General features: G+C 37.1%; 1 protein-coding gene across 1 annotated transcript in view; it reads left to right on the forward strand.

Annotated features, from left to right (window-relative positions):
• Positions 1-26,189, forward strand: part of FAF1 (Fas associated factor 1) — a 170,693-nt gene that overhangs the window by 118,738 nt on the left and 25,766 nt on the right. The window contains exons 13-15 of the mRNA XM_049808217.1: positions 7,128-7,282; positions 20,821-20,957; positions 23,512-23,600. Coding sequence (XP_049664174.1) covers positions 7,128-7,282; positions 20,821-20,957; positions 23,512-23,600 — 381 coding nt within the window. The remainder of the gene's footprint in view (positions 1-7,127; positions 7,283-20,820; positions 20,958-23,511; positions 23,601-26,189) is intronic.

Below are 26,189 nucleotides of genomic sequence, written 5' to 3' on the forward strand. Positions count from 1 at the left end.
TTCGTAATTGCTTAAGAAAAATGTTACTTGAGAAAGAAATACCTTGTAAAAAAGCTTAGATGTTTGTCTGTTACCTGTGTTTTGCTTAGCTTTTATTATTGTGGTTTTTCATTTTGAGTCTTTAGATACTTAGGATTAACGTGCATGGTGGGTATCTTTTCTCCTTTAGAGTAACTGCTACCATGAGGGTGCCAGTTCTAGGTAGGAGAGACGGAGTGAGCTCAAATGTAGCTCTACTTTAAAAGCTACATATGTCTTTAGCACAAAAATATAGTAGCCAAGGTAAAGAGCTTTCCCTTCCACAACCGGTGTCCTTGGCAATGAAATCCCCGGTTACGTCCTACAGCCTGATAATTCAGGGCATTGTGTGTTCATTTCCAAGGCTTACTGTATATACAACACAAGAAAATATTTTCATTATTAATTTTTTTTAATTGGGTCAGGAAGAGAAAGAGAGACAGAGGTTTATTAAAATAACAGATAAGTTCTTTTGTGAAATTCTTCCTCTACTTATTGTACCAGTTGGAAAGAAGCATTTCTCTGTTATGTTACTTCACAAAGAACAAGCTTACCCTTGCTCAAGTAGCTACACTGTCATAGAAATACCTAAACCAGATGCCGTGGAAGAAATCTTACCATGGACAGTTTTAAACAAGATGTTTGGGGGAGGTTTCTTTGTGACTGAAAGTAGTTTGTGGGTGCCCCGTGTTCTGAAACATCAGGGGGTTTACCCTAATTTCAGGCGGTATTGTTATTAATACAGGATCTTAATCGCTATATTGAATCTTACTGAGCTGTTTACTTGAATAATATGAAAGTATTTTCTTTTATTGGAGCTTGTTTGCTTTTTCATTTTTATAGGTGGTTGCTACTCTTTTATTATGAGAAAGAATAGAGACATCTGCTTTACCTTTTCAGGAGCTCTTATCTTTATATCCCTCTGTCAGATCACCTCCTGCTCCTCTCTCAACCTTTCTGTCCACTGAATTTTAATAAATATGTGAAACATCTCTCTTAGCACAGATTGGTATTGTCACCTCAATATATATTCCTGCATACTGAAAATGAACCATGTTTTTCTTCTTCTTGAATTCTGTCTTTTTAGGTTCAATTTAGTGGCAGCACCATCCCTCTCACTATGGGTACTTTATTTCCTGAATACCTAGAAGAAAGTATGCTCCTTCCATGATTTGGCATATTCAAATAAAATCTTGCTGCTTCCCCCCCCCCCCCCCTTTTTTTTTTTTTCCTCTCCCCTGGTGGTAGCAGAATATTCCTTCATACAGGGCTTTATGTAGTATCATTTTTGTCTGTGTAACTTGAAAAGCTGTTCCTCGTTATTATTTCAGCTAATTAACTTCATGCTGAACTTAATGGAGAAGAAGGATTCACACAGATAATTATTCTGATTTCTGTTAGACCACATTATAGAAACAGCATTGACTGCTCTCCAGTTGTCTTGTCCAAGAAGAGAAATTTGCAGTCTGTCTTTTAAATGCTGCCTCGTGTAGGGAGAAGTTCCAAATCCCAATTGCAGGACAGCTTTGTGGTTTAGTCTTTGTCCTCTTTTTTCCCCCCATTTATTCCCTAAATACTGCAGAGTGATGTCAAGGAGTACAGCTTCACCATCACCTTTTACTTCGATCCAGGCACATTCCAAATCAAGTCAAATTGCTACTCCTACATTTTATAAGGAGCTTGATCATATTGTGTATCCTAGGTGTGCTTTGAAAATGCATCTGTAGTTGAGTTGTCTGAGGGTCCTAGATGGAGAAATTACTACTTTACAGATTCCAATTAAATATAAATAACCTGAATGCTAATCTACATGGTCTGGTTGAAACTGTAGAGGAGAGGTATAGAAGTATAACTCTTAAGTTCCCAGGAAGAGTAAAGCAGCTACACTATGGTAGATGTCAGTACATAAATTCCAGTTAAGTCCCCTGTTAGTCACCTACATTTTCTTTCCAGTCTTGCCTGATGTATGTGTTAGCAGTTCTGGCCTTTCATTCTTAAATTAATTCTGAACTTGCAGATAATTATGGCTTAGAAATTTTTGCTACAACATGCCAGCTTAGTAGTCTCACCATGTGCCTACACACCTTGTATTCTTCATATGTGAAGAATAGCTTAATCTTTCATATCTGAAAGGTTAGTCCTGGATATGGGTCTCTCTTCAGCATCCTCTGTACTTGATATTAAATAATGGAGGTTTTTTGAAATTGTCTGCCACACTCTACATTTCCTCCTCTTGCAAAGCCTATGACTTACAGATCTTTCTTGAGTTTGGTTTTAATTACTGGATACTCTTTGCATTATGTAAGATATCACTACAAGTTCAGCTGATTGAAATAGGGATACAACAGTATAATAGGATCAAATAGTTGGAAGATGAAAGTAGACTATATCAAGCTTAAAATAAAACACACCTTTACCTGGGAGAGTGATTAGCCATTTGAACAGCTTACCATGGTTCATATGGATTCTCCATCACCGATGATTTTTTGAGACTAGATGTTTTACTGAAAGATAAAATTACTGAAAGATTAAATTAGGAATTAGTTTAGGAATGTCTTATGCCACATATGATACAAAAGACCAGATCAGACTATTAACAGGGATCATCTCACTCCCATTTTAGGAAGCTGTGGGGTACAGTTTAGTTTGGATCCTCTTCTACAAGGCTAGAGGCTGGTTAGTGCCCCTTGTCTCTCCGTCTTTGGTGTCTGTCTCCTTTCTTTTGACTGGTGCAGGGCAATTTAATAATGCTTATCTTCAACTGGTTTTGTTCTGTTATGTGTAATACAGAGACAAGGCTTCCCGTGAATCTCCATCTGCCCTATTCCTGCTTTGACCCTTTTTTTAAGGTGGAGTAAATTCAAAGGTGTGTATTGCCTTGGTGTTAGAGAAGGTTTGCATTCTGCTCAGGGAAAAAAGGGTTGTACATGATAGAGTTGCTGTGTCCAAGAAAGCTGATCATATATATGATCTCCAAGATCTCCTTAGACAGGTGGGTCAGACTGTACACTTCTAGGGCTTAAAGATGTGCAAGTTTGTCCCTTTGTTCATTTGAATTAGCTCTCACTACATAAAACCTAGATGAAAAATTAAGATCTTGATTTGTTAGCCTACCAGCTTGAAAGAACAGTCATGCCCCTAGCAGATGTTACATCGTGAACGTTTTTGTCTCAGTCATTACTAGAACTTGTATACCTGAGATTCAAAAATAACCATTCAGGTCTGTGGCTTTGCTGACCCTTATGACTGTATTGCTATTCTCATTCAAGTTCATATTCTTCTGAGGTATCTAAGTTACTCACATTGTTAGGAACTGGCTGGATATTTCATTATGCAGTGAGTATCAATTTAGTCTCTCAACCTCATGAAGATCTCTGTGTGTTTCTGCCTCAGTGACAACTTTTCCTTCATTTCTTCTAATTCAGTACGAAGTGCATTAACTTTTCTGAAGTTCCAAAATGCAAAAACGGCCAAGTGGATGGCACAGCCGTTACAGGACAGATCTTTAATGTGTTTGTCTCGTGTGTGGGACAGTATGTGCATGTCAGATCTCTTTGTCAGGTACATCAGTTTATGTGGCAGGAGGCTGCTACACTCTGGATGATGTGGCAGAGAGGTTTCATTGTGCAAGGCTACTTCTGGGGGGACTGTGCCTCTCAGGAGGCTGCCCTGCTGCAGAACAGTGTCAACCTAGAGCCCGCATTTCCTTCCAGGGTGCCACGTGCCAGGCGTATTCCATCAACAGATCAAAATCAGGCAGATGAGGGCTGCAAATACATAGTGGTGGGTGTGAGGCAAGGGAGCAGAGACACAACTGAGTCTCATGCAGTCTGAATGCAACAGAGGTTGCAGAATACAATGCTTGAGGTATGGATTTTTTAAGGTGTTTAGATAGCCAAGGTGCTGAAAACAGGTAGCACCTCTTCCCATGGCCCTTTTTCTTCTGAAATAAAATGAAACCTGGAGCTTAGAGTTCAAGCTTTTAGGGCCTTAAGTCTTATTGATATTGATGAGACTTACACTCCCGAGTATGTTTGTAAATCCAGGCCCGTTCTGAAAATTCCAGTGTATGACTGCCTGGTCTTCAGCATGAACATACTCTGAAAAATACATCTCTTGATGGCTTAAGTTCATGAAGTCCAAAGGCCTTTGGAAGTCCATCAACTATTCAGTACTTAGAACCTTTTCAGTGTCCCATAGCTTCAGAGGGACTAGTAAAAGTTCTTCCATGTTGGATTTTTTTCTTGGTTAAAATTTTACGCTAAATATATAAGCCCCGAGTCATTACATTTTTGAGAAAGCCAATACAGAACAGACTAGTGCTACATTAGTAGGCTTCTTTTATGGAAGTCAAGACTGTTCAACAGTTTAGTAAGCCTATTTTATTAGTATTGACTAAAAAATTCCCTGTATTAGTCATCATAGAATTCTAGAATTTACTCTGATTTTTCAAAGGCTTGAAATAAACCCAACAAAAACCTGCTTATAAATATATACTATACTACCATGGATTAGTAAAAAAACCAACAACCACAAAACCAGAGAAACCCAAAACCAAAAAACCACACAGCAACAACAACAAACTCCAAGCTGTGAGGCTTTTCCAAGGAAAAAATATCCCTGTTTTCCCCTAAGATTTTTCAAAATCATGTTTCCACACTTCAGTTCCTCCTGCTAACTCTTTTCATTTGTCCTAGCAGTATGCCTATGTCTGACTTTAACATTTTGGATGAATTATCAGATACAAGTACAGTCTTTTGTATGTGATGGAGTTTAATCTTTGCATGGTGAGATTTGTTGATGCAACAAAAATTACATTCACTTGTGAAGTAGCTCAGTGTAAACATCTATTGTGTACGTGCCGGTTTGTTTACTAAAATTTGTCCCTAAATCTTTAAGCCTAAAACTGTACATATTTTGAAACATTCAGTTGTATGGAATCTCATATTTAACAGTTTCATGGGGTTGTTTCTTTGGAAGTAAAAGTGTTTCTCAAGAGCCTTTTTTTCTATCCGCTCCCAGTGAAAAGAGGAGAGCAAAGCCATCCGCTTACCACAAAGCAGTGCCACCACAAAGGAAAGATTAAGGGTTTAGAGAGAGGTCAATGTGGGTTTTTCTCTAACTAAACACTTTCCTAAAGTTTCCTTGTGGAAAAAATAATGAAGTCATCTCAGAGTTTTTAAAGAATTTTTATTTCTTTTTCACCGTCTGCATTCGCTTGTCTTCTCAGCATGGATGTTTAATCTTTCTAGGCTTTGTGAATTGGTCCAAATGAATAAGTGGTGAGCTGTCTCTCTAGGAGCTAGAGGCTTATTCTAAGGCCCTAATCACTGAGTAAACACATCTTTGCCCTCCCTCTCTTACAACTGCTATATAATAGTCGAGATTCTAGCACAGTAACCTGGATATTGCAGGGATCGACGCTTTGAAATGCAGAATGGCTGATCCTCAAAAACAGACAGTGCCTGATCTTCCCCTGCCTCTTTCTTCTTTTTAAATTAAATATCACCACAGAAATGCTGTTTTATTGCTTGATATTGTGCATCAGTGCCCTGGATTTTCAAGTTTAGTTTCAGTCAACATTGTTGGCTGCACTTATATGGATCTCTGCATGTTGGGCTTATTAATGGTCTTTCCTGGCACATGTGTACATGGTTCTGAAGAACATTTAAATTAAATTAGACAAGCATTAATGCAAATTACTAATCCCTTTCCCAAAGTCTAATCTTCAAATGTATTCTTCTTTTTATAAACAGTCATTAAGTTTTATCCAAAGTCAGTATATGAGGTGATAGCCTTACAGGCTTTTTACAAAGACGGCTTGTCTCAAAATTGCATCCCATGTCTTGCTATATTAATACACATCAATATCTAGTATTCCGTGTTACTTCTGATGAAGAGATTTGAGATGACTTTAAATAAAAGTCTGAAAATAGCATTTACCATATTGTCTCAGCAAATATGTTCAAGCAGGATTTTAAAATAAAGTAAGTAATATATATATAGGTATGGGGGAGTGGAAAGTTGTAATTTTCTGAATGGTATTTGTAATTCATTGAATACCAGATATAGGATCATGGTCCTAAACTAGCTTATGGTTTCCCTGTATTTTTCTCAGTTTTCTTTCTATATTTACATACACAGACTCACTTTCCAAAAGGGAGTCTGAGATTATCATGGGGACACAGCAGAGCTCTGTGCTGCTGGCAGCAAAGCTCAAATATTACTTGATAGGGTTTCAGAAAAACACGGCACAGAATATTTTGTTTCAAGAAGCCGCAAGCACCATCCTTATCTAGTCTTCGCTAACGTGGTAACTACGATGAGATATATGAGTGCTCACAAACTCAATATGGGATGTGATCCGTGTCTCCTGTACGCCTTCCCTTGCGTCCTACATTTGCTGTGCTGGGGTGGCTACCTTGCTTCTCAGCTCCACGAGAGATGTAGCCAGCTGGGCTGATACGCGGCCTTTTGACCAGCTACACATCGACTTACGACGTAGGTGAGAAGCTGATGTGCTGTGGGCCTCCCCACATCATACGGCTGGATGGAGAGCTGCCAAAACATCCAGCATGTAATGTCGCAGGCTTTGGGACTGTAGGCAGCTGTATTGTTACATACTCATTTGGCTACAGACAGGGTGATAACAATACATTGTCAGTTCTTCAGGTTATTTATAATCGTTTTGTATTGTAGATGCTGTTGTATCAAGAGGTGTGTTCCTTGCTCAGGGAATTGTTCTGAATGTTATCTTTATTGGGCAGCAAGGCAAAAAAGTTCACTCATTTCTTAAGCTAAGTCTGTTAATAAGGTTTTTGGTTTTCATTCAAATGCTGTTGTTTTCATGTTCTAAGCATATAATATATTGCATTTTGGTACCTGAAACAAAATATTAGGAAGCATTGAGAAGATTCACAGATTTGGAGGGATGGACCATTTGATTCGAAATCTACTGGGGTTTTTTTCCCTGTGTGTGCATGTTGAGAGATACTCAGCCCCCTCAATAAACACCATACAGCTTACTAACACACAAATCTGCAGCAGTAATTTTAAATTACTAAATATCCTGAGGAAGTTTTCAGTGATCTTTTCTCGTGTCTTTTCAGAGAAAGCTTCTTGCTATCTACCTCCACCATGACGAAAGTGTACTAACCAACGTTTTCTGCTCACAAATGCTTTGTGCTGAATCTATTGTCTCCTATCTGAGTCAGAACTTCATAACCTGGGCATGGGACATGACAAAAGAAGCAAACAGAGCAAGGTAAGACTCTTTGGACTGTGAGCGGAGCAGCCTTCCTCTCAAGGAGGATCCTTATCTCTGTGTCATCTCTGGGTATCAAATCTTTTGTTGCTTGATATCTATTTGAACGAAAAACTTCATGCTCGTACTTAGCTGGTCGATGAAGCTGTGCTGGCTGATGTTCACTAAGAATTGGACTGTCCTTGTTTTCATTACAAAGTGACTTCTTATTCCTGTGCAGGAAAAAATAGTTGTATGGATGCAGGTGTAACTGCATTAGAACTGTCTGGGATAATAACTACTGCTGTTAATGAAAATCTTATTAAAAAATAACATTCATGTTATTAATATTAAAAACAGATTATGCAAAAAATTAAAAGCTTGCAATGCATGTGAACTGTTTTGAACCACAGTTTTCTTATAGAATGTTCCTTTGGTAATGTTCAGGCATTCTGATAGGTTTTAATATAACAAAAACTATCCTATGTCTTAGAGAGACTAGCAGTTTGCTGATGAGTAAAGAAATTAAAAACCTGTAGATTCCACCTCCTTCTACATCTTTTGTGTGTTGCCAACAATTTTTCTTATCTTTATATAAAGATCTCTTTCTTCTTTAGTTATCAGTTGATCATAATCTATTGAAAATACTGATTTTATGATTATACTTATTACATTTAGAAATAAGACTTGTTTAGTTTTCTAACTTGGACCTTATTTCATCACCTTTATTTACACAGAAGATGACTGCTTGGCAGGATAGTGTCTTGCGTATATTACTATAAAGTTATTCTGAACAAAATGTGCAATGATCATTTGGGCTGGGATAAGGTTGCCACTTTTTTTACACAATTCCATTGATTATTGAACAATTAGAAGTAAATATTTATGTTTCTTTCTCTTGTGGCTTGCTAGAATAGAGCATTCATGCATTCCTATTCTTAAATATGTAAATTATAGTTAATATTTCATTACTGAAAGTAGGCATGGAGAACAGAACAATCTCTCTTTCTAAAACATTTTTTAAATGACACTTGTGTTTCACAGGAATTCCTCACTCAACCTTCTGCATTTCATCATTGGACAAATCAGCAGCTGTGTTTCAAGTTTAAGTTATTCTAGAGAAGAGTTAAAGATTAATAAAAAAAGCAGTTGCAAAAACAGATAAAATGTTTGGAAAAAAGAAAACAGAGAGAGAGGAAAAAGAAACATCTAGGTTCTTTCATGGGACCAAATACATAGACTGGAAAGTTGCTTAAGTCTTTTGGTATTGCCATTCACGGGCAGTAAGGAGCCTCCTCCTTTTCTTTTATCCCTCAAGTTGGTGTAGAAGGAAACACTATTTCTAAACCATCTGTAGTGGCTAAGTTCAGTTGACTACCTGCTGTTCTATTGTTCGCTTTTCTATTTACTTCTCTAGTTTCTTTTATTTTACAATGACAAAAAATTGCAGTGTAGTTTCTTTTGAAAAACTGTGTTTGAGGGGTTTTTTTATGACTGACGATCAACAGCCATGTAATTGCTTTGTTGTGTTTTACTAAAGAAATCTATTAAGTAGCACAACTTTGATACACTAGTAATAAGAGTTTGCAGGTTACAGAGACACCTGTGGTGACCAAAGCGACAGAAGCTGCTTATTAGAAAGAGCCTGTACAGCTGTGTCCTATTAACTCCTTATGACACTTCTTAAAACACAAAATAAAGGGCTTGTTTAAGGCTTTATAGCTATTCTCAGTGAACCTAGTCACCGATTGTGCAGTACGATAGGGTTTTTAAGCCTTCATTTTTTGCTTTCTATTAACAATAACAAAGCAACTGTCATATTAACAGTGAGGTCAAAAAATATCAAGGGGTAAACAAGGCATGCTGGCTCGAATTAGTATAATTTCTCGGTTGTGTTTAGTGTCACATCCTCCTCCTTAGATTGTGGTTTCTTCAGAGAGGATGTCATGCTTCCTTCTCCCTTTGGAAAGTGCCAGTGCACTGTGGGCATTCGCATAAATAAATACTTGGTACCTCTGTTTAATTACTACCTGTCATTATGTGACACAACAACAGTGGTCTTGGAGCCTGTTCTGTATCCCTATGAATACAGTTGCACGTAGCTTTTTATTTGAATAGTGAGAAGACAACGGCAACAACAGAAGTAACTGCTTTTTGCGTGCTGGTGTAGCCCAAGAGTAACTTACTTCTGTTAAAATTGCATTACTGGGAAAGCCAGGGTGGGAAGGCAGAGGAATCAGGCCCACTTTATTTACAGCAATCAGTAGGGACACGTCAATGTCAGTAGTAAAAAACAGGTTTTCATTACTGTAGCATGGCATGAATAAATTCAGACAGATATAAATATTTTCCTCATATAATCCAAAAAATCTTGAATATTCTGATTCTTTTTCTTGTTCTTTTCTGTCCTCTTTCTAACATCTATGGATGTCATTCTGTTCCAAAAACAGTCTTAACAGTAGTTTCCATTCTTCTCATTAATGAAATGGGGGTCTATCCTGAACGCTGTAGAACAAAAACAGCTCCAAAATCATCATTTTTCCTGATTTTTTTTTTTTTTTTTTTTTTTTTAGTATGTTCTTTGACTGACACTGATGTAGGGATGTGCTTTCAATACTGCATTACTGTACACTAGCACTTTTCAGCTGGAATCTCTTGATCTTGTTCTTCAACACCCATTGCAACAGAGTGAAGAGTCGTCTGTAGGTAGGACTAGAAGTAAAAGGCTGTGAGCAAGCGCCAGGGTAACTGTCATCAGTAGTGCAAGAGCATTAGCATTACGACTTTGGGAGTCAGATTTTGAAAAATTTCTAACTATGGCCACCCAGGACTGTTACTTTCTCAAACTGAAGGAGAACTCTAGTTAATACATTTAAGAGGATGTTTTATTTTAGCTTCCACAGCTTTTAATTGCCTCTGACATAAGGTTTGCAGGAAAGGGAGCAATTACTTTGGGTAAGTGCTGCAAATTATGAATCTTTATTACTAGAATTAAAAAATCATAATAGAAGACATGAAATAATATAATAAAATAATTACCCTTCATTTAGGAAAATAGCATGGTGTTTTTAAAATACTGTTAAAGAATCTACTTGAAAGCTTTATCATGTATAGTTTAGACTTTATCTTAGTGTGCAACTGTTTTCAATATTATGTTGTCCATGGTCAAAGGAGGAAAGAACCCCACAAAGCTACAGGTGTATCTTTTACTTTCTTGTTGTACTCCACTCAATTTGGGGTGAATAATGAGCTTAAAAATCATTATTTCCTTTCCATTGCTTGCTATAGACATTTGCTATCATGCCACTCCAAACAGCAGAAATACGCTTATGGGACGTGTGAGGTCAGCAGTAGTGGTGTTTGACGGCAGTGGTGTTAACAATTCTGGCCCTACCTTTTGGTCTGAGCATGCAGCTGCAGCAGCTCACTAGCTGCATTGGGCCATGGCATGGGCTAAGCTATTCCTTAGGTTTCCAGAGAGGTTACGGGATAGATAAGCAGGAGAGCCAGACATGAGCAGCTGTAATTCTGGCACTTTCTGACTTCAAAGAGTTGACTAAATACCATTATTCTAATAAAATTATGTGCGTGTGTATGGGAGGTGTTTTTTATATATATATATATATATATATATATATATGTGTGTATATATGTATGTAAGCACATGCCTAACCATTTTTGTTAATTCATTAATATGCATTAATATAATATGTTTGTATCCAGAACAGATATATAGGGAATATATGTACACATACATATATACCTACATATGCACACATACCCATATGTTTGTACACACAGCATTTACAAACATAGATTATGCATAACATAAGCAGATTTCCAGTGTATATAATGTTTGCCAACCAAAGCAATGCCAAAACCATAAAACACTGACTCAAATGTCTGTAGAAGCTTTTTAGCTTTTGATATCGTTGCCCTTGGGCGCTGTATTTCAAGGTGTTGCCAACTTTTCTCAGCTCTGATGACAAGTACTTGTTAGTTTTAATGTTCAAATGATAGTTTTTCACTTTGCTTAAGCTTAGGAAAGAGTTAATTGACTAAAGCACTTCTCAGCAGCAGGTTGTCTTCACTGGTGATTTCCGTCATCAAGTAATTAGCAGTATTCACAGTTGCTGACCCTTAATACTAACCTACTGAATGATGCATGCCTGGATGAAGACCAGTTGACCATATTACTCCAGCTCCCCAATCCTGTTTGATCCTTCGGCAAATATATTGCAGGTGTGGGGCCTGGGAGAGCTGGACTTGGCGAGTTAATTTCTCACTGCCTCTTCAGGAGTGACCGTAGGTTCTGTATATGTTGCTTGCAAAACTGTTGGACATGTTCTTTAGGCACTAAATCCTTAACAGGTTTCACAGAACGGTGTGAAAACCTTTTCTATTGTATTTTGCAATATTTTATTTTATTTACTTTAATAGCAATACAGTGCCAGTCAATAAAAACAGGTCAAAAGTCTAATTAATGTTTTAAAAATAAAGTTTCTCAAACACCGGGCAAGTTTGTCATTTTTTGTATGGTTTGTTTTGAGGAGGAAGAGGAAAGAAGGTGAGGAGGGAACCCTTCTGTTCCATGATTACATCCCACCCGCTCATTTTCTCCTTTTCTCCTTTGCTTTTGATTTTAGTGGCGGTCTTAGCAGAATGTCAAGATCAATTTGCAGCATGGTTTAACTCAAGGTTTGCATTCTGCCAGCAGCGATTGTCCTAACGAACAATGCTGTGTGTTCTTGTAACTTCAGAAGCTTTTAGAAGGCTCATGGCAAGGGCAGCATCTAATGACTTTATTAGTGTAGGGTTTCAAAATGGGCTCAGTAATTGTTTGCATCTCTTTCTCATCTAGTCATAATTACTGCATAGTATTGTTCGGGGTTGCACTTGTGAATAGTTTCCTAATAGCACTGAAACGAAGAAAAAAGGAAAAGGATAAAAGGTGATTGTCTCTTTAGATGGAGAACAAAACAGCCTGTATATAGATGATGGTTAAACTGTTTATTATACACCCACCAGAAAAGGTAAACTATCCCTGCTTAAATATTTATGTTCTTCAAGGTAATTGCATGTTGGTAGTCTAAAAATGTCCAAATTCGGAAAACTAAAAACCAGCAGATAATGCATTTTAATCTGATCATGATTAGTAAGATATGAATGTCTCCATAATATTCAACTATAAATAGAAAGTAGTCTCTCTGTCGATGTGTTTAAGGTTTTCAGTGCATCGTTTTATATGCCTATAGCAATGCTTTAAGGTCATCTGAAAAAAATAAATATTAAAACCACGGGAATTAACTAAACTTATACATTTGTAAGCATATATTTTAAGTCCCCACTATAAAACCAAATCCTAAAGCAAGTTCTATCCCACTGTACTCGAACTACAGCGTAGTGTATTAAATTTGTTGAATAGAAAAGGTGAAAGAATAAAACTCTGTAGTGTCCTGGGCAAAAGAGGTGAAGGCAGAAGAACAGGTAGTCAAGACAGACTTTTTGGACTGTTTCGAGGAAGGAGAAAGAAGTCATTCACAGGTCCATCTAGCTACAGGAAGTCCACAACTGCACCAGTGAAGTCTAATGCCAGATGGAATTGAAGCTGTAGAGAAATTTAGCTGCATCTATGCATCTAAATCAACTGTCAGAAGAAAGCATTGAGCTGGCAGTCAGAGTTTTTTGTACCAAAATGCAGCTGAAAGGTGTGAATGAATCTCCTTGGTACTGCAGGGTGCCCAATTGGGACAAAGTCTCCTTGCAGAAGTGCAGATGCCCATCCTCTTCCTTTGGTTTAGGATGACTCTGCTTTGACCTCTCGCCTCTCCTTTTTGTTACCGTTCTGACTGTGGGTCTTGGAGAGCTGCAGATGACAGTGTTCAGTCTATGCCTGGTCAGAAGGTTCAGTTGTACCTGCGTCGTTCCTGACTGATGGTTGTCTGATCTAATCTTTGGTGAGAGGGAGGTTTCTCAGCGTTTCTCCATAACCAGTTCCAGTACTTGACTTTCACTCCCTTTAGGCAGTTCAAACCAATATTAAACTGAAGTTTCTCTTGCCGCAATCAATGATAATTATATCTTGGTTCACTCAGTAGGCAATGAGGTATTCTTTTCCTTTCTGCTGCTGTGCTCTTTGGACTTAAATGGCACTGTTATGTTTTCCCACAGTTTTCTTAAACTAAGCAACTGTGACTCTTTCAGCCTTTCCTTGTAGCTTGTCCTTCTGTAGACACTTATTATTGCAACCTTCATGTGGTCCTTCTGTAATTGGTCCACATCTTTACTGATGCACTGTGCCTAAAACTGCCTTCTCAGTGCTAAATACAGAAAGAGGATTATTTTATGTTGTACAAACCATGCTTCTATTTACTCATCCCAATATGATGCTTGTCGTCTTCACATCATGACTTTTCTTCTTCCCTTACTGCTTGATTCTTATTCTGTATTTGTGCAATTGTTCCTCCTACTTGGAGACTTTCATTGACCTTGTTGAATTGCATTTTACTTGTCAAGACATTTCTCCGATTTGTGAAGATTAACCTGAATTCTTTTACTGACTTCCAATGTGCTTGTAGCTTTTCCCACTTTACTAACATCTGTAAAGTAACTATACATACTGTCTGTTCTCATCTAGGTTATTATTAAATCTACCTGTAGCAAGCCTTGGGTATTCCTTAGCAAATCATGTATTACATACCTTTCAAATGTAATAGGCAATAATCAAAACTACCACTGATGTGCAAGCGCATCTTGCGTTTTCCTTTTTTAGTACAGTTTTTTAGCAAGGGGTCCAGGTATATTTTATTTATACTTTTACCAATGATTTTGCCTGGTGTCCAGTGGTATCTGAAAGGACGGATTAATGAGTTTCTAGAGGGATGTGTTTCAGACTAAATGGGGTTATAAAGTATTTACTTAATCTGTTGGAACCTTGCAGGATGAAATTAGATCTTCCATGTTTTATGAAGAGATAGATAACCCATTTATGTAGGCTTTACTCTCGCATAAAGAAAGAGTGGATAAAATCATGCTTATTGCATCTGAATTCCTGGATATTTAGTATGTGGTTACTAAAGAATATATCTACATCATTTGATTCAGGCTGCTTTCTATGTCGTTAAACCATGCCTTGTATCTGTTGCTCATTCCCCCTTGTGTTTGAGTCAACAGTTATGAGCCTACCAATGTGGGTAAGACCATAACTCTGTATTATGGAGACTATGGATAGCAGGCTTATTTTAATATACCATTTCATGGCCTCAGCTTTTACTTTTTTAAAAAATGTAGATAGCTAATACAAAAATGTTATTTTTACATTAACATTTTAATGAGTCTTATGTTGACTTTGCACAGTATATATTATTAAAAATAATCTGAAATCTTGCATATTTAATATTCATCATTGTTTTCTTCATGCTCAGGAAAGAAGTTACTTTTTTTTCACACCCATTTCTGAAGTTTTAAAGTTTCTTAAAATAAGGTTGGCCTTGGGAAGTATCTGGCTATAAATAAAGCAAGCTTTTTTGGCCCAAAAGCATCCCAGTTGTGGACTGAACACCAGTTCAGACTGAAAGGGAATACATATTTTAGAAGAGGTTAGCAATTTTGTCCTGCTGCTGCTTTCTGAGCAGGCAGGCTGAGATGATACAGCAAAAAACATCTCCAGTGCAGCCTTTCTGTTACAAGAAGCATAGTGGGCACCATGTGCCAAAGGGCCTCATTTTAGGAAGAACTTTTCCAAAGTTTTCCCACCAGTGTATAAAAATTAAACGTAACGCCAGGGATACTTATGAGTAAGACTGTAACAAATAAATAGATCTCTTTTATTTATGTTGGTACAAAAAATAAGCAAAAATTGATCTAAAATCCTATGCAATTTTTTATATTTATTTTAATACATTTTATACGTACATTTGAGAGCAAAGTTCTCTCTGTATGGAAGAGAATTTGCCCTTTAGTGCACTAGACATATTTGCTAATTACAATTATTAATTAACCTTAAGTTGCTGGGGAGAGTTTAAGAAAAGCAAAGCAAAGGAGAGCTTTCAATTTTTGTTTGAAAATAGAAAACCCATTCAAAACATAGCATCAGGTGTCCCTCTTTGCACATTCCAGGAGTACACTACAATGTACAATATGCAGCTTGCTCTGCATTAGTTTCCTTCCTACTTGATTAACAAAAAAAGAGCTAGAATGAGCATTTTGGATTTAGTTACTCTTTCTGCAACTATACTATGCTATGACTGCTTGACGTTTTTATTTTATTCACAATGTCTTGAGAAGATAGATTAATTTGGGGATGTATGCAGAGCTATTCATCCTATCAGATTGTATCATCAGTTTGATTCCAGTAGGTAACTGAAAATTGATACCACAACCGAGGACAGGCATAGACCAGTTAATATTTGGTTTCAGTGATGACTGGTAGGTAGGTGGTGTCCATGTCTTTTAAAGCCATGCCAGTTGCCACTTTCCTGAGTGGAGAGAGAAAGGAGACTGAATTCCTCTGCTCTTTTAGAGCCTTTCTGCTGGATCGAGGCCAAGGGCAGCAGGCAGCAGTGCTGTGTTGTGCTGTGATTTTTAATGGAAATGCTGAGGACTCTTATTGCTCAGAATCATCAATTCTTTGCTAAGTTCTTCCTTTAATTCCTCTTCAGTTCTTCAATTCTTTGCAAACTCTTCCTCTGCTAGGTAAGAGTAGGAATCACTTTGAACCAGTTCACGTTGGAAAATGCAACATGACAGTTTGGGAGCCAACGAATGCCGCTGCCTTGTGCCCCCTTTAGGGACTGGGCACCAGAGATGCTCTTAGCTTACTAAATTGTTTAGTTCCTTTAAATATTAAAGGAATAGTTACGTTTTTTCTAAAGTATTTAGCATCATAGCTTTTTTGTTTGTTTATGTTCATGGTGTGGTAGGGAGGGATCTTGCGTAATCATGGATCCAAAGTTGACCGCAGTAGATCATTCACAACAAAAATGTGAAACAACATAATACACGAGCAGGAGGTACATAAAGAAACAATGAGATAATACCAGTCATTGTAATGATGAAACACCTCCTGTTGGGAACAGCTGCCATCTCTCACTTAGGGGTTGGCTTTCTCCTTTGGGCCCCACCTCCCCCCAAAAGGCAATACATATTTTGAGGTGTAAATAGGTATCATATAGATCAAACGCTTTCCAGAGATCAAAAAATATTGAGCTCTGCGATCAACACTTTTGATGATCAGCACTTCGGCCAGAGGTGGCCAATTTTGTTGTTAAAAATTAAAAGCTGCACATTCTCACAAAAACGTATTATTGCTAAACCCCAGCATTTACAAAGTTCTACATAGCATATCTGAGATCAGGAGCTATGGTAGATCACAGACTTAAGTTGTAATAAGTATTCCCTTTGGTTTTGAGACTCGGTAATACCTTAAACTTTTTTCAGTAGATTTTTAAAGCTGTTATTTTTTCATAATTGCCTCCTAGGAGCTTTTTTTAAGTAACATTAAATAAATTGCATTTTATGATAACATTACAAAAAAGTTATGGCAGGAGTGTATTTTAATGTAATGTGTCACATATTAGCTGGTAGGGAATGATAACATTCTTCTCTGGGAAACTAATGTGCTACAAACATGATAACTCTTTGCACAGGTTATCTCAGAGTGCATGTGGAGAGATAACTGCTGTGCAGTGATGAGCAACACCCCAAATTAACATCTTCATTTCACCAGAATAATTTTCCCTGTTTGCTGCTTTCAACCAAGGAGTGAACTATGTCTAAGACTTAATACCTGTTGAATATACATTTAAAAAATTAAGATAAGTTTGTAATTTTCTTAGGGTTTGTTTCTGTATTTGTCAAGCCATGGTCAGTGTCCCTGTTTATTCTGTAGCTTTAATAACTGCTGGTTTCATTGCTAGCGAGTCATGAAAGAAGTAAAGAAATTATGCTGTCTGCCAAAACTATTACTTTTCTTGATGAGCTTTATTCTTGTAACTTTCGAGATTATTTTTTTTAAATAGATTTTTCCTTCAAAAAATGCTTTTTTGCCTTTCTCATACTTCTTCCTCCTTGAATATTTTTGTAATTTAAAAATAAAAGGACTAGTAGGGTGCCATTTGCCCTTTCTTTCTGGCATCGTTCCTCTATTTCCACTTTTGGTTGGAGATCACAGTAATCTAGCGTGTTGTGGAAAACAGTTCCCCCCGGAGGGACATCTGGCTCTTTGATGCACTCCACAGGCAGTTCTCTTGGCAGCTCTGGAGATGCCACTGAAAGATCTGGCACGCTTCTGTTTAGATGAAAGTAAGAAAACCCGTTCTTAGTGATGTACAGAGTAAGATACTGGTTATTGCACCAGATTGTTTTGGTCCTACTCACATACTTCTGACAGTAAGTATTAGCACAGAGGAGATTTTCTTCTTCTTTTTTTTTTTTTTTTTTTTTTTCCTTCAGGATATTAATGTGGAAGAACGTAAAAAAAGGTCTGCAAATACCAAATCAGTAAAGGCAGAAAAGGAAAAAAAATAATGCAAGATTAGTTAAGTAGTTGCAAAATCTGTTAAAAGGCATGAGAAAAACTGAACGGGGATCATGAATGAAAATTAATTTCCTACCCATCTAGTAAAATGAACAGAACAGACGTGTTATGAGTAATTGCTGAGCACTTACCACTGACCTGGCGAAGAGCACGCGTGCAAGGGAGTAATCGCTGGTGAACAGGAGTTATACGCTGTAGGCGTTCGAGATTGCTGCTGCTGCTATCTCTCTATTCAGTGTTGCATCGTTTGACTACCTTCACATTTTTTTGTTGGCTTTACTACACTTTAGTTCAACAGACAAGTGGGGTCTTACTTGGTTCCAAAGGGCAGGATCTATTTTGATGGATCATGTTAGTGAGAAGAGTTTCTCGTGTGTATTTGCTGTGCTCTGAAGATACACACTGATAACCACCAGCTGGTCATTCATCCCCCACAAACATTCTCATCTCAGCTGCCCATACTGTAATCTGGACATTCATTATTCAAAGTGGGAAGTGCTGGGAAGAAGAGTTGTTTCTCATTCCTCCCCCAAGCAAGACAAAGGCTGCCTGATGGCAGCAGTGGCAAATCTGTGGCATTTGGGTCAGAATTGGCATGAGCTGCTCTTGTAGCTGGTACCTGAGCGAGCTGGCCGCTGTCCCAGTGAGCTGAGCAGATTGCAACAGCCGCAGAGGAAGGGACGCAATTCCAAAGAGCAGGGCGGATGGCATCTGTGGCTGTAAGAAGTGGCCGCAAGAAAATAACACACAAAAACAACAAAAACCACCACGATGGGAGTTGTTGGCATCTGGCATCTCTTCTGCTGTTACGTAACCAGGAAAGTATGTGTATCCTTACAACAGCCTGGCACGACTTGCCATCTTCTGAAGCCAGGGACTTGAAACCTGTTCCCAGCTTTGATTATAGAGGACCCCGAGGTATCATAATCTGTTAGATTCTATATAGTCAGCCAGAAGTTCCACGTATAAAAATTCATCTTCTGGAAAAAAATTATTTGGGAAATCTTTTAACATACCAAAATACCCACTTCATTCAGAATTCTCTGCGTACAACCCCCTTACCTGTAAAAGCATATTTTGAGACTGAGTTACGGGTTGATTAAATACAGAATTGATTAAAAAAAAACCCCACAAACCAATACCTTTGCCTAGTGCAACTAATATTGTAATATTCTGTTTAGTTTTGTTCTTTCTATAGCATTATTGTCTACAGCACTTTTTCATCTCCAGTTAAATATTTTGTTTTCCCATGAGACTTGAGTGCTTTTACTCTGTGGTGTGTTGAAGACTGTTGAACACTTGTAATATACAAGTTTCAGGAATCCAGTTCAATTGTCTGCTGTCTTTATTACTTCCAGGAGTGAAACCTTGAACTCACATAAGTCATTTTGCCGTGGAAGATAACCACTGACTTCTGTGAGGCCAAGATTTCACTTACGTATTCCCACCTTGAAAAGCAAACATCAAAAAATGTTATTTAGCTGAAGAGTTTGTATGCCCAGACTTTATGGACACTCTATTTTATCTTTACCAGATGGTATGTCTCTACATAGGTATTTCTGATATAGCAGTCTCTATTCAGCATTTTTGACATTGTCTGTGTGTGATCATTCTGAACTGCAAAAGACAGGTATCAAGGAGGCAAGGAAAGATATTTGCCAGTAACATTTATGGCTTTGAAATACTCGCTAGCTGCCCCTGCTCGTTGCCTTCCATCCAGCTATGGCCACAGTTACACTACAAATTGTCTCTGAGGAGGAGGGTTTTTTATACTTCAAGTGCCTCGAACAAGCCCAATGTTGTACTCAACAGGCTTATCGATTCTTAGCCATTTTATTAGATACAATATATATTGATTTAAAAAATTACAAATTTGAATCTTTTCAGTATCTTTGAGAAGAAATGACTTGGAGCACTTGACATTTTAATGCAGTTTGTCTTTTCAAATAGATTTGGCTTCTAATGCATGTGACAACAGGACTTTGCTCTTCAGTTAGAGCATACATTTCAGAGTAGTTGTTACCTAAAATATTATCATAAGGCATAAGAAAACACACGATTTAAGTTGCCTTTCATGAACATAATTAAGAATTAATAAGCCTGTACCAGTGGCTAGTCCTCAGAATTTCCACTGTTTTGCCTTTTGTGACCCGTGTTATTAAAAGTCCATTATTTTTACAGACTTTATTAAATTGGATCTTATTAAAGCATTCTATATTTGCATTTGGTCTTTCATAATTCATTATTATTATGACATTTACTTTTTACCATCAGATCTGAAAACATATCATAAGCTACCCTTTTCTCTTGAAAGAAATGCTAATTTCAAACAGTCCTCTAATGGAAGAGAAAAGCTTTATCAGTTTTTTCATTTATTCAAGATCGTGTTAAGAATACTAATGCTAGACTTCTGTATGCTAATATCCAAGAGCTTTTTTTGGTCAAAAGCTTAGAATTATTGTTTTTTAGATCACACTACTAAGTGTGTCACTGGCAGGGCACTAGTACAAAAGAACATACAATTCTGAAGTACCACGTTTTAATTCTATGACTGATAAAAACAATTTCTTGATCTTTCAATCTTTCATTATTAAATTATGCTTTTGTATGAAATGATACTATTTTTACACTTTGCCATGTTTACTAGATTATGGCTCTACTTAGTTTCTCTTTAGAAGTTTTTAACAATTGATTTAGCATTATTATTTGGGGGGGGGGGGTAGTTTTGAATTATAGCCGGCAGAATAGTGTAACAGGAAATAGAAATCTCCATGAAATAAATCACTGTCTCAACCAGTTATTAATTGTTTTAATTTAGACAATCTGGGGTCTATCATATTTGTAAATATTCTCATAATTTAATCATAAAAAAGGATAAAGAGCTCTAGAATTGAATGCAGAAGCCTAGATGTTAAACAGTAGATAATGCTCAGTTAAGCTGCTGAATTTAGCATAATTATTTTTTAAAAACTAACTTCAAAAACACCTCTACAATGTTAACTCTTTTTTTTTTCCCACATAGGTTTCTGACGATGTGCACTAGACACTTTGGGAGTGTCGTAGCCCAAACAATTCGAACTCAGAAGACAGACCAGTTTCCACTTTTCCTTATTATTATGGGAAAACGATCATCTAATGAAGTATTGAATGTAATACAAGGTACTGTTCCTGCTTTATGTTAAAAGTATTTGTTGTGTATTTAAACTGTTAGAAGACATCTTTGCTAACCATTTTTTTCTTAAGATGTTCAGAATATGAATTTATTGCACAAAAGAAACTTTCAGTTGCCACCATATAAATAGCTATTATTCATAAACGTATTCATTAACATGGTATTAGAGACGGAAGTTGCCACGACTGTAGCAGAATCATAGTTTGTTTTTTCATTTTCTTAAAGTAGAAGCCAAATTTCCTAAATAAGGAGCTACACTTAGTTTTCCAAATTTATATCCAGATATATCCCTGATTTCCAAAAGATTTTGGCTACACTTTTTGTGTAGTGCCAGAATGCATTTAGTTCTTTGCATGTAGCTCCTGGTTAATATGTGGACTCCTGTTGCATGTAGTGAGCTAACATTTGAACATGAGTTGCTTTTTCAGACCTGCCTGCAGTGTTGAGACCACAAATCAGATCAGAATTTAAGTTACTAATATAATCTCACATAAATTAAGCTTTCGGGCTTACATGAGCAGTTCTTTCTGGCATAACCATTCCTCTGATTTCACTGACAGCAAGATGACTTAGATGTGGAGTGATGCCCTTTGACTGCTGTTCTCAGTAACTCTTCAAATTAAAATACATCAAAGAATGGCTGCTTCTGATTTCTTCTGCTTTCTCCACAAGTTTGCCTTCATGACACTGTGTCCTCATTTATTTATTGCTTCTATCTAGCAATCTTTATTCTAATCTCCTTATTTTTCTGAGGAAATTCAGCCTCAGGAAACACTGCCTTTTGCAGACAGCATTACTATTCATTTCTGTATATGGCATTAAGGATTTTCTTGAGGAATCTGCAGTGCTCCTTCCTATAGACAAAATTGTTAATTTTGCATGGATTTTGTCTCCTTAGTGCAAGGTACAGCACAACACTAATTCGTGGTAGTTCTGTCACTTATAAAACTTATTTCATACAAATAATCTTATGAATAGATTTTCTTGGTTTTATAACTCTGCAGCACAGTTCAGCACCTCTGTTATCCCACTGACATCAGTGGTGCTTACTGGCTTAAATTACTGAACTGTTTTAGCAACTTGTTGACTCAAAGTCATAGTACAATGCAGCTTTATATTATAAAGTAATCCAAATTATTTCATTGTGTTCGTTAGGTTTTAATGCTTTGTCAGGTTTTCTGCAATCTTTTGAACTAAAGTGATCATCTATTGCAGCCTTACTTAAATTTATCCTTTAGCAAAAATCAAATGTGCCGTGCTTGTTATTTTCCCATGAATTGGGACACTGGTGTCTCTTAGCAATATGCCCTCAAATGAATGGTAGTGTCTGAAGTCATGCGTGTTGTAGCATGCGGGATAACATTTTCTGCTAAGGTAGCAAATGCTAGAAATGGGAACAATGAGGGCCTTTCAGGGCTGGGTGAGAAGGCATGTTTACAGAAGAGATACAACGATATAGAAACTTAAGTCCCTGTGGCGTTTATTGAAATGCAGACTGTCTAAGTTTGCTTTTGATTTTTATTTTTTCCTGGGGTTGGAAACTATGGGGACCGTTTTGTTTTCTTTAGTGGTACTGTGGCTTCTGCTTAGTTTACTCCTTTTAAAATTTTGACCACCATCACCCATATAAATCTAGCTCTTGTTGGTATTGTTCTGCTGGGGTCCAAAGGCTGGTTAGGCTGGCAGATGTTAAGAGTTTATAGTTTTTGACCATTTCTCAAGGTCTAAGACCTTTTAACTACTACAACACGTGGCTTTAATGGGTAGTCTTGTTTTCAGTTCAGGAAGAGAAACCAAAGACTGAGTGCATCTTGGTAGGAGTTTAAACTAATCTTTCAGTCTTATCGAAGACTGGAGGCACACTGGTAGAAAAATGTGAGGAGATATCTATTTTCCTATGCATGTGCTGTATTTCTTGATATATATACACAGATTACTTACTTTTCCGCTATTATTAGCTTCACAAGTTTTATCAGAAGTAAATACACTGAAGAGAATATATTATAATATTTGACATTTTACTAATAGTTCTGCCTGAAAAAAAATGCATGCACACACATCCATTCGATCACTGTATTCTGTATTTTTCCCTGTGTTTTTAAACCCATCAACTTGGATGCCGTTGCCAACATCCTACCTTTTGTTACCTGACTAAGCAATTGCTTCATTCTCTGTGATTACATCTGGGAATTCTAAAACTGTAAAATCAATTTCATGTCAGGGAACCCCAGATATATTACTTTCCTTTAATGTCGGTGATTAAAAGAAAAAATAGAGTTATTCCATGTAAGCACAAAAGTAATTGTTCAGATTTGAACCACCTAAAATTTTAGCCTATGATCAACATTTGTTTGTAAAAACAATTTCATACTTTCAATATAAAGACAAACTAAAGGCATTCTGCTGAGACACTTGCATGTTCTCTTTTTTTTTTTTTTTTTTTTTTTTTAAGTCTGGCTATTTCTTATGGATAATTATAAAATTACTTCTTTTTTGTTTAATAACTTTAATGATATGAAGTTCAGCTATCTTTGTTGCTAGGTAACACAACAGTGGATGAGCTAATGATGAGGCTGATGGCTGCAATGGAGATCTTCAGTGCCCAGCAGCAGGAAGACATAAAGGATGAGGTGAGCATTGAAAGTTACTGCAGATACCTACCGGCTTCCACAAATCACTGGGGATGCAAAATCAACCAGACGTTTCTTTAGCCAATGAAGTTGGGTATGATGTGTTTTAGTTTCTCCTCCATCATAAGAAATTAAAAACATTAAGTGTCCTTTATTTATTTGGGTCTCTCAAAAAAATTCCTTCTTATTGGTCTTGCCATTTTCAGTTTCCTTTTTCTGAATATTAGTCATGAGTAACCGTTTAAATTTACAGTGGTATTATAGAGCTTAATTTGCTCACACAAGGAAATGACAATCAGATTTTTTTCCCAATGACCAGCTCCAAGTTATAGGTAGAAAACAAAAATAGGTTGATATATCTTAAATGTATATGTTTAAAACGGGATTGAAAAGCAACCTTAACCAGAACTACGCCAGTACTGAGTCACCATTCAGAACAACACAGAATGGATAAGTGATGACAAGACTTTTCAAAAACAGTGTTTCAATTACACAGAAGTAGACACAGTGAGGTATACAGTTGAAAGATGTTTATCTGTTACTCTATAAATTGAGAGTGACATTTTGAAGTAATGAAGTACTTAGGAATTTATAATAATAGGTGTGTTGCCATTCAAGATTATTCTTATCCTGTTGTATAGACATTGATTGACAATAATTCACTAAACACATTCTTCACATTTAAATCTTACATCTCATTAATACAAGATTTACTGATTATGGTTATAGTAATATGAAGGCATGGTATCTGCACAATATCTGTAGTTCATCTTTTCTTCTTTATTTATGCTACCTGTAATTCATTGGTAAAGAAATTGACTTTAATTTTGTTAATACTGAACACAAATTTTAATATGAGGATTACAACAAAAACCCAAGGCACAATATAATTGAATTTTTTATTGCATTTTAACAGGAATATGTCAGGTATGGGGGGTTTTTGTAATGCTTTAATAAGACAGTAAAATTCACATCACAGATGAGTTCCAAGAAAGGTTCAGAACTGAAAACTATGAAAGCTGATAGAAAGGAAGAAAACAGAAGGAAAGAAAAGCATATAAAGGCAGAGAGATAAGAGCAGATAAGGGGCAGGAGAAGGAACTAGAAGTAGGAGTGATAGGATTGGAACAGAGGGAGGAACAGGAGACCACCAAAACAGTTGTCCAGAGCAGGGGACATCAGTATTTAGGAGAGAAGAAGGTGGGGGCGGGTAAGATAGTGATAGTCCTGTCCTAAGATGATAAAAACAAGTGGGTTTGCAACTGAGAAACATCTGGATGTAAGGGAAACAAAGCTTAAAGAAAGAGAGGACTCGGTAGCCTTGAGGCCACGATTCCAGAACCGGGAACTGGCTTCTGTGTCCTGAGCTGCTGTCAGTCTTTCACTGGATGGCCAAGAACAGTGACGGTCCAGTAACACGTCCCCACGGCAGCGATACGGGTGTCTCCTCACTTCTTACTCCAAGTGTTCTACCTATGTAGGGAGAATGGAAAACTAATTTTTATACATTGCTCTAAAATCTGCCTTTGTCCAAGTCTTCCGCAGTCTTTTCTCACATTTCCTTTTGCTCTTCTGTCACTGAGAGCACCAGTGACATTTCTTCCCCAACGGGAGTTTTTTCTAACATACTTTGACATTCAGAAAACTGATGGAAAATTTCATAAACTTTGGGGGCAGATTTCCAGACACTATGGGTTCTATACACAAATAGGATATTTATGCCTTGGCTCCACTTGTTACAAGCACACCAAAAAGGTGATCTCAGACAGTTTTGCCTTTGAAGCAGGAAGTTTAAAAACAAAAAATAACCTCGCTTTATGAAATTACTATTCCAGCGAGGGAGTATTTGACAAGCAGTCTGTACTCAGTAGAGGGCTTTAGCCTGAAAAAAAAATATTGCCTTTTTGTGGTTTGCTACATAACATGTAGCTTTCTCATACAAGTCTTGTTCTTGACAACTTCAAGTGTTCAAACAGCAACACCTTTTCTATTCTAAGATCTTATTGTAGTTGGTGCAATTTTTTCCCCAAATATTACAATAGCAAACAGGACGCAGAGTCCAGTTTCTGTTACTGTTTTCTTAATAGCAACAATAAGTCATCATAAAACCACAAGAAGATAAGCAGAAAATTCTTCTGTGTTTTAAAAAGAGAAGTCACCTATATAGCTTTGCTGTAAACAGAAGTGTGTGTAAGAGAGAAATAGAACTGGAAACACTTGGAAATAACAGCATGAAATCATTAATGAGTCAGTTTATGCAGCTGAACTGCTCCACTTTGGATTTTTAACTTGCATGCACATGAAAGCTTCCACCACAGCTATTGCATAACTGTGTTTAGCACAGCATGTTTTGCAGTGCCCTCTGATGGTTATTTCGGTACAGGATGACTATTACCACTGCTAGCTAATGGTACAGGTGTTCGATGCGATGTTGGCTGTAGTAGCTGTTCGGGCATCACTTTACAGTCAGCTCCCTGTCACTGACCATCGACTGATGGTGTAGGCAGGATGCTCAGAACAGCGTCACAGATTTAGCTCACCTGAGCAAAGCAAGTAACTTAATTAGCTGGTGGTAATAGTATGGTTAGC

The sequence above is a fragment of the Accipiter gentilis genome, chromosome 8 (assembly GCF_929443795.1).
Source record: "Accipiter gentilis chromosome 8, bAccGen1.1, whole genome shotgun sequence".
Classification (NCBI taxonomy): domain Eukaryota; kingdom Metazoa; phylum Chordata; class Aves; order Accipitriformes; family Accipitridae; genus Astur; species Astur gentilis.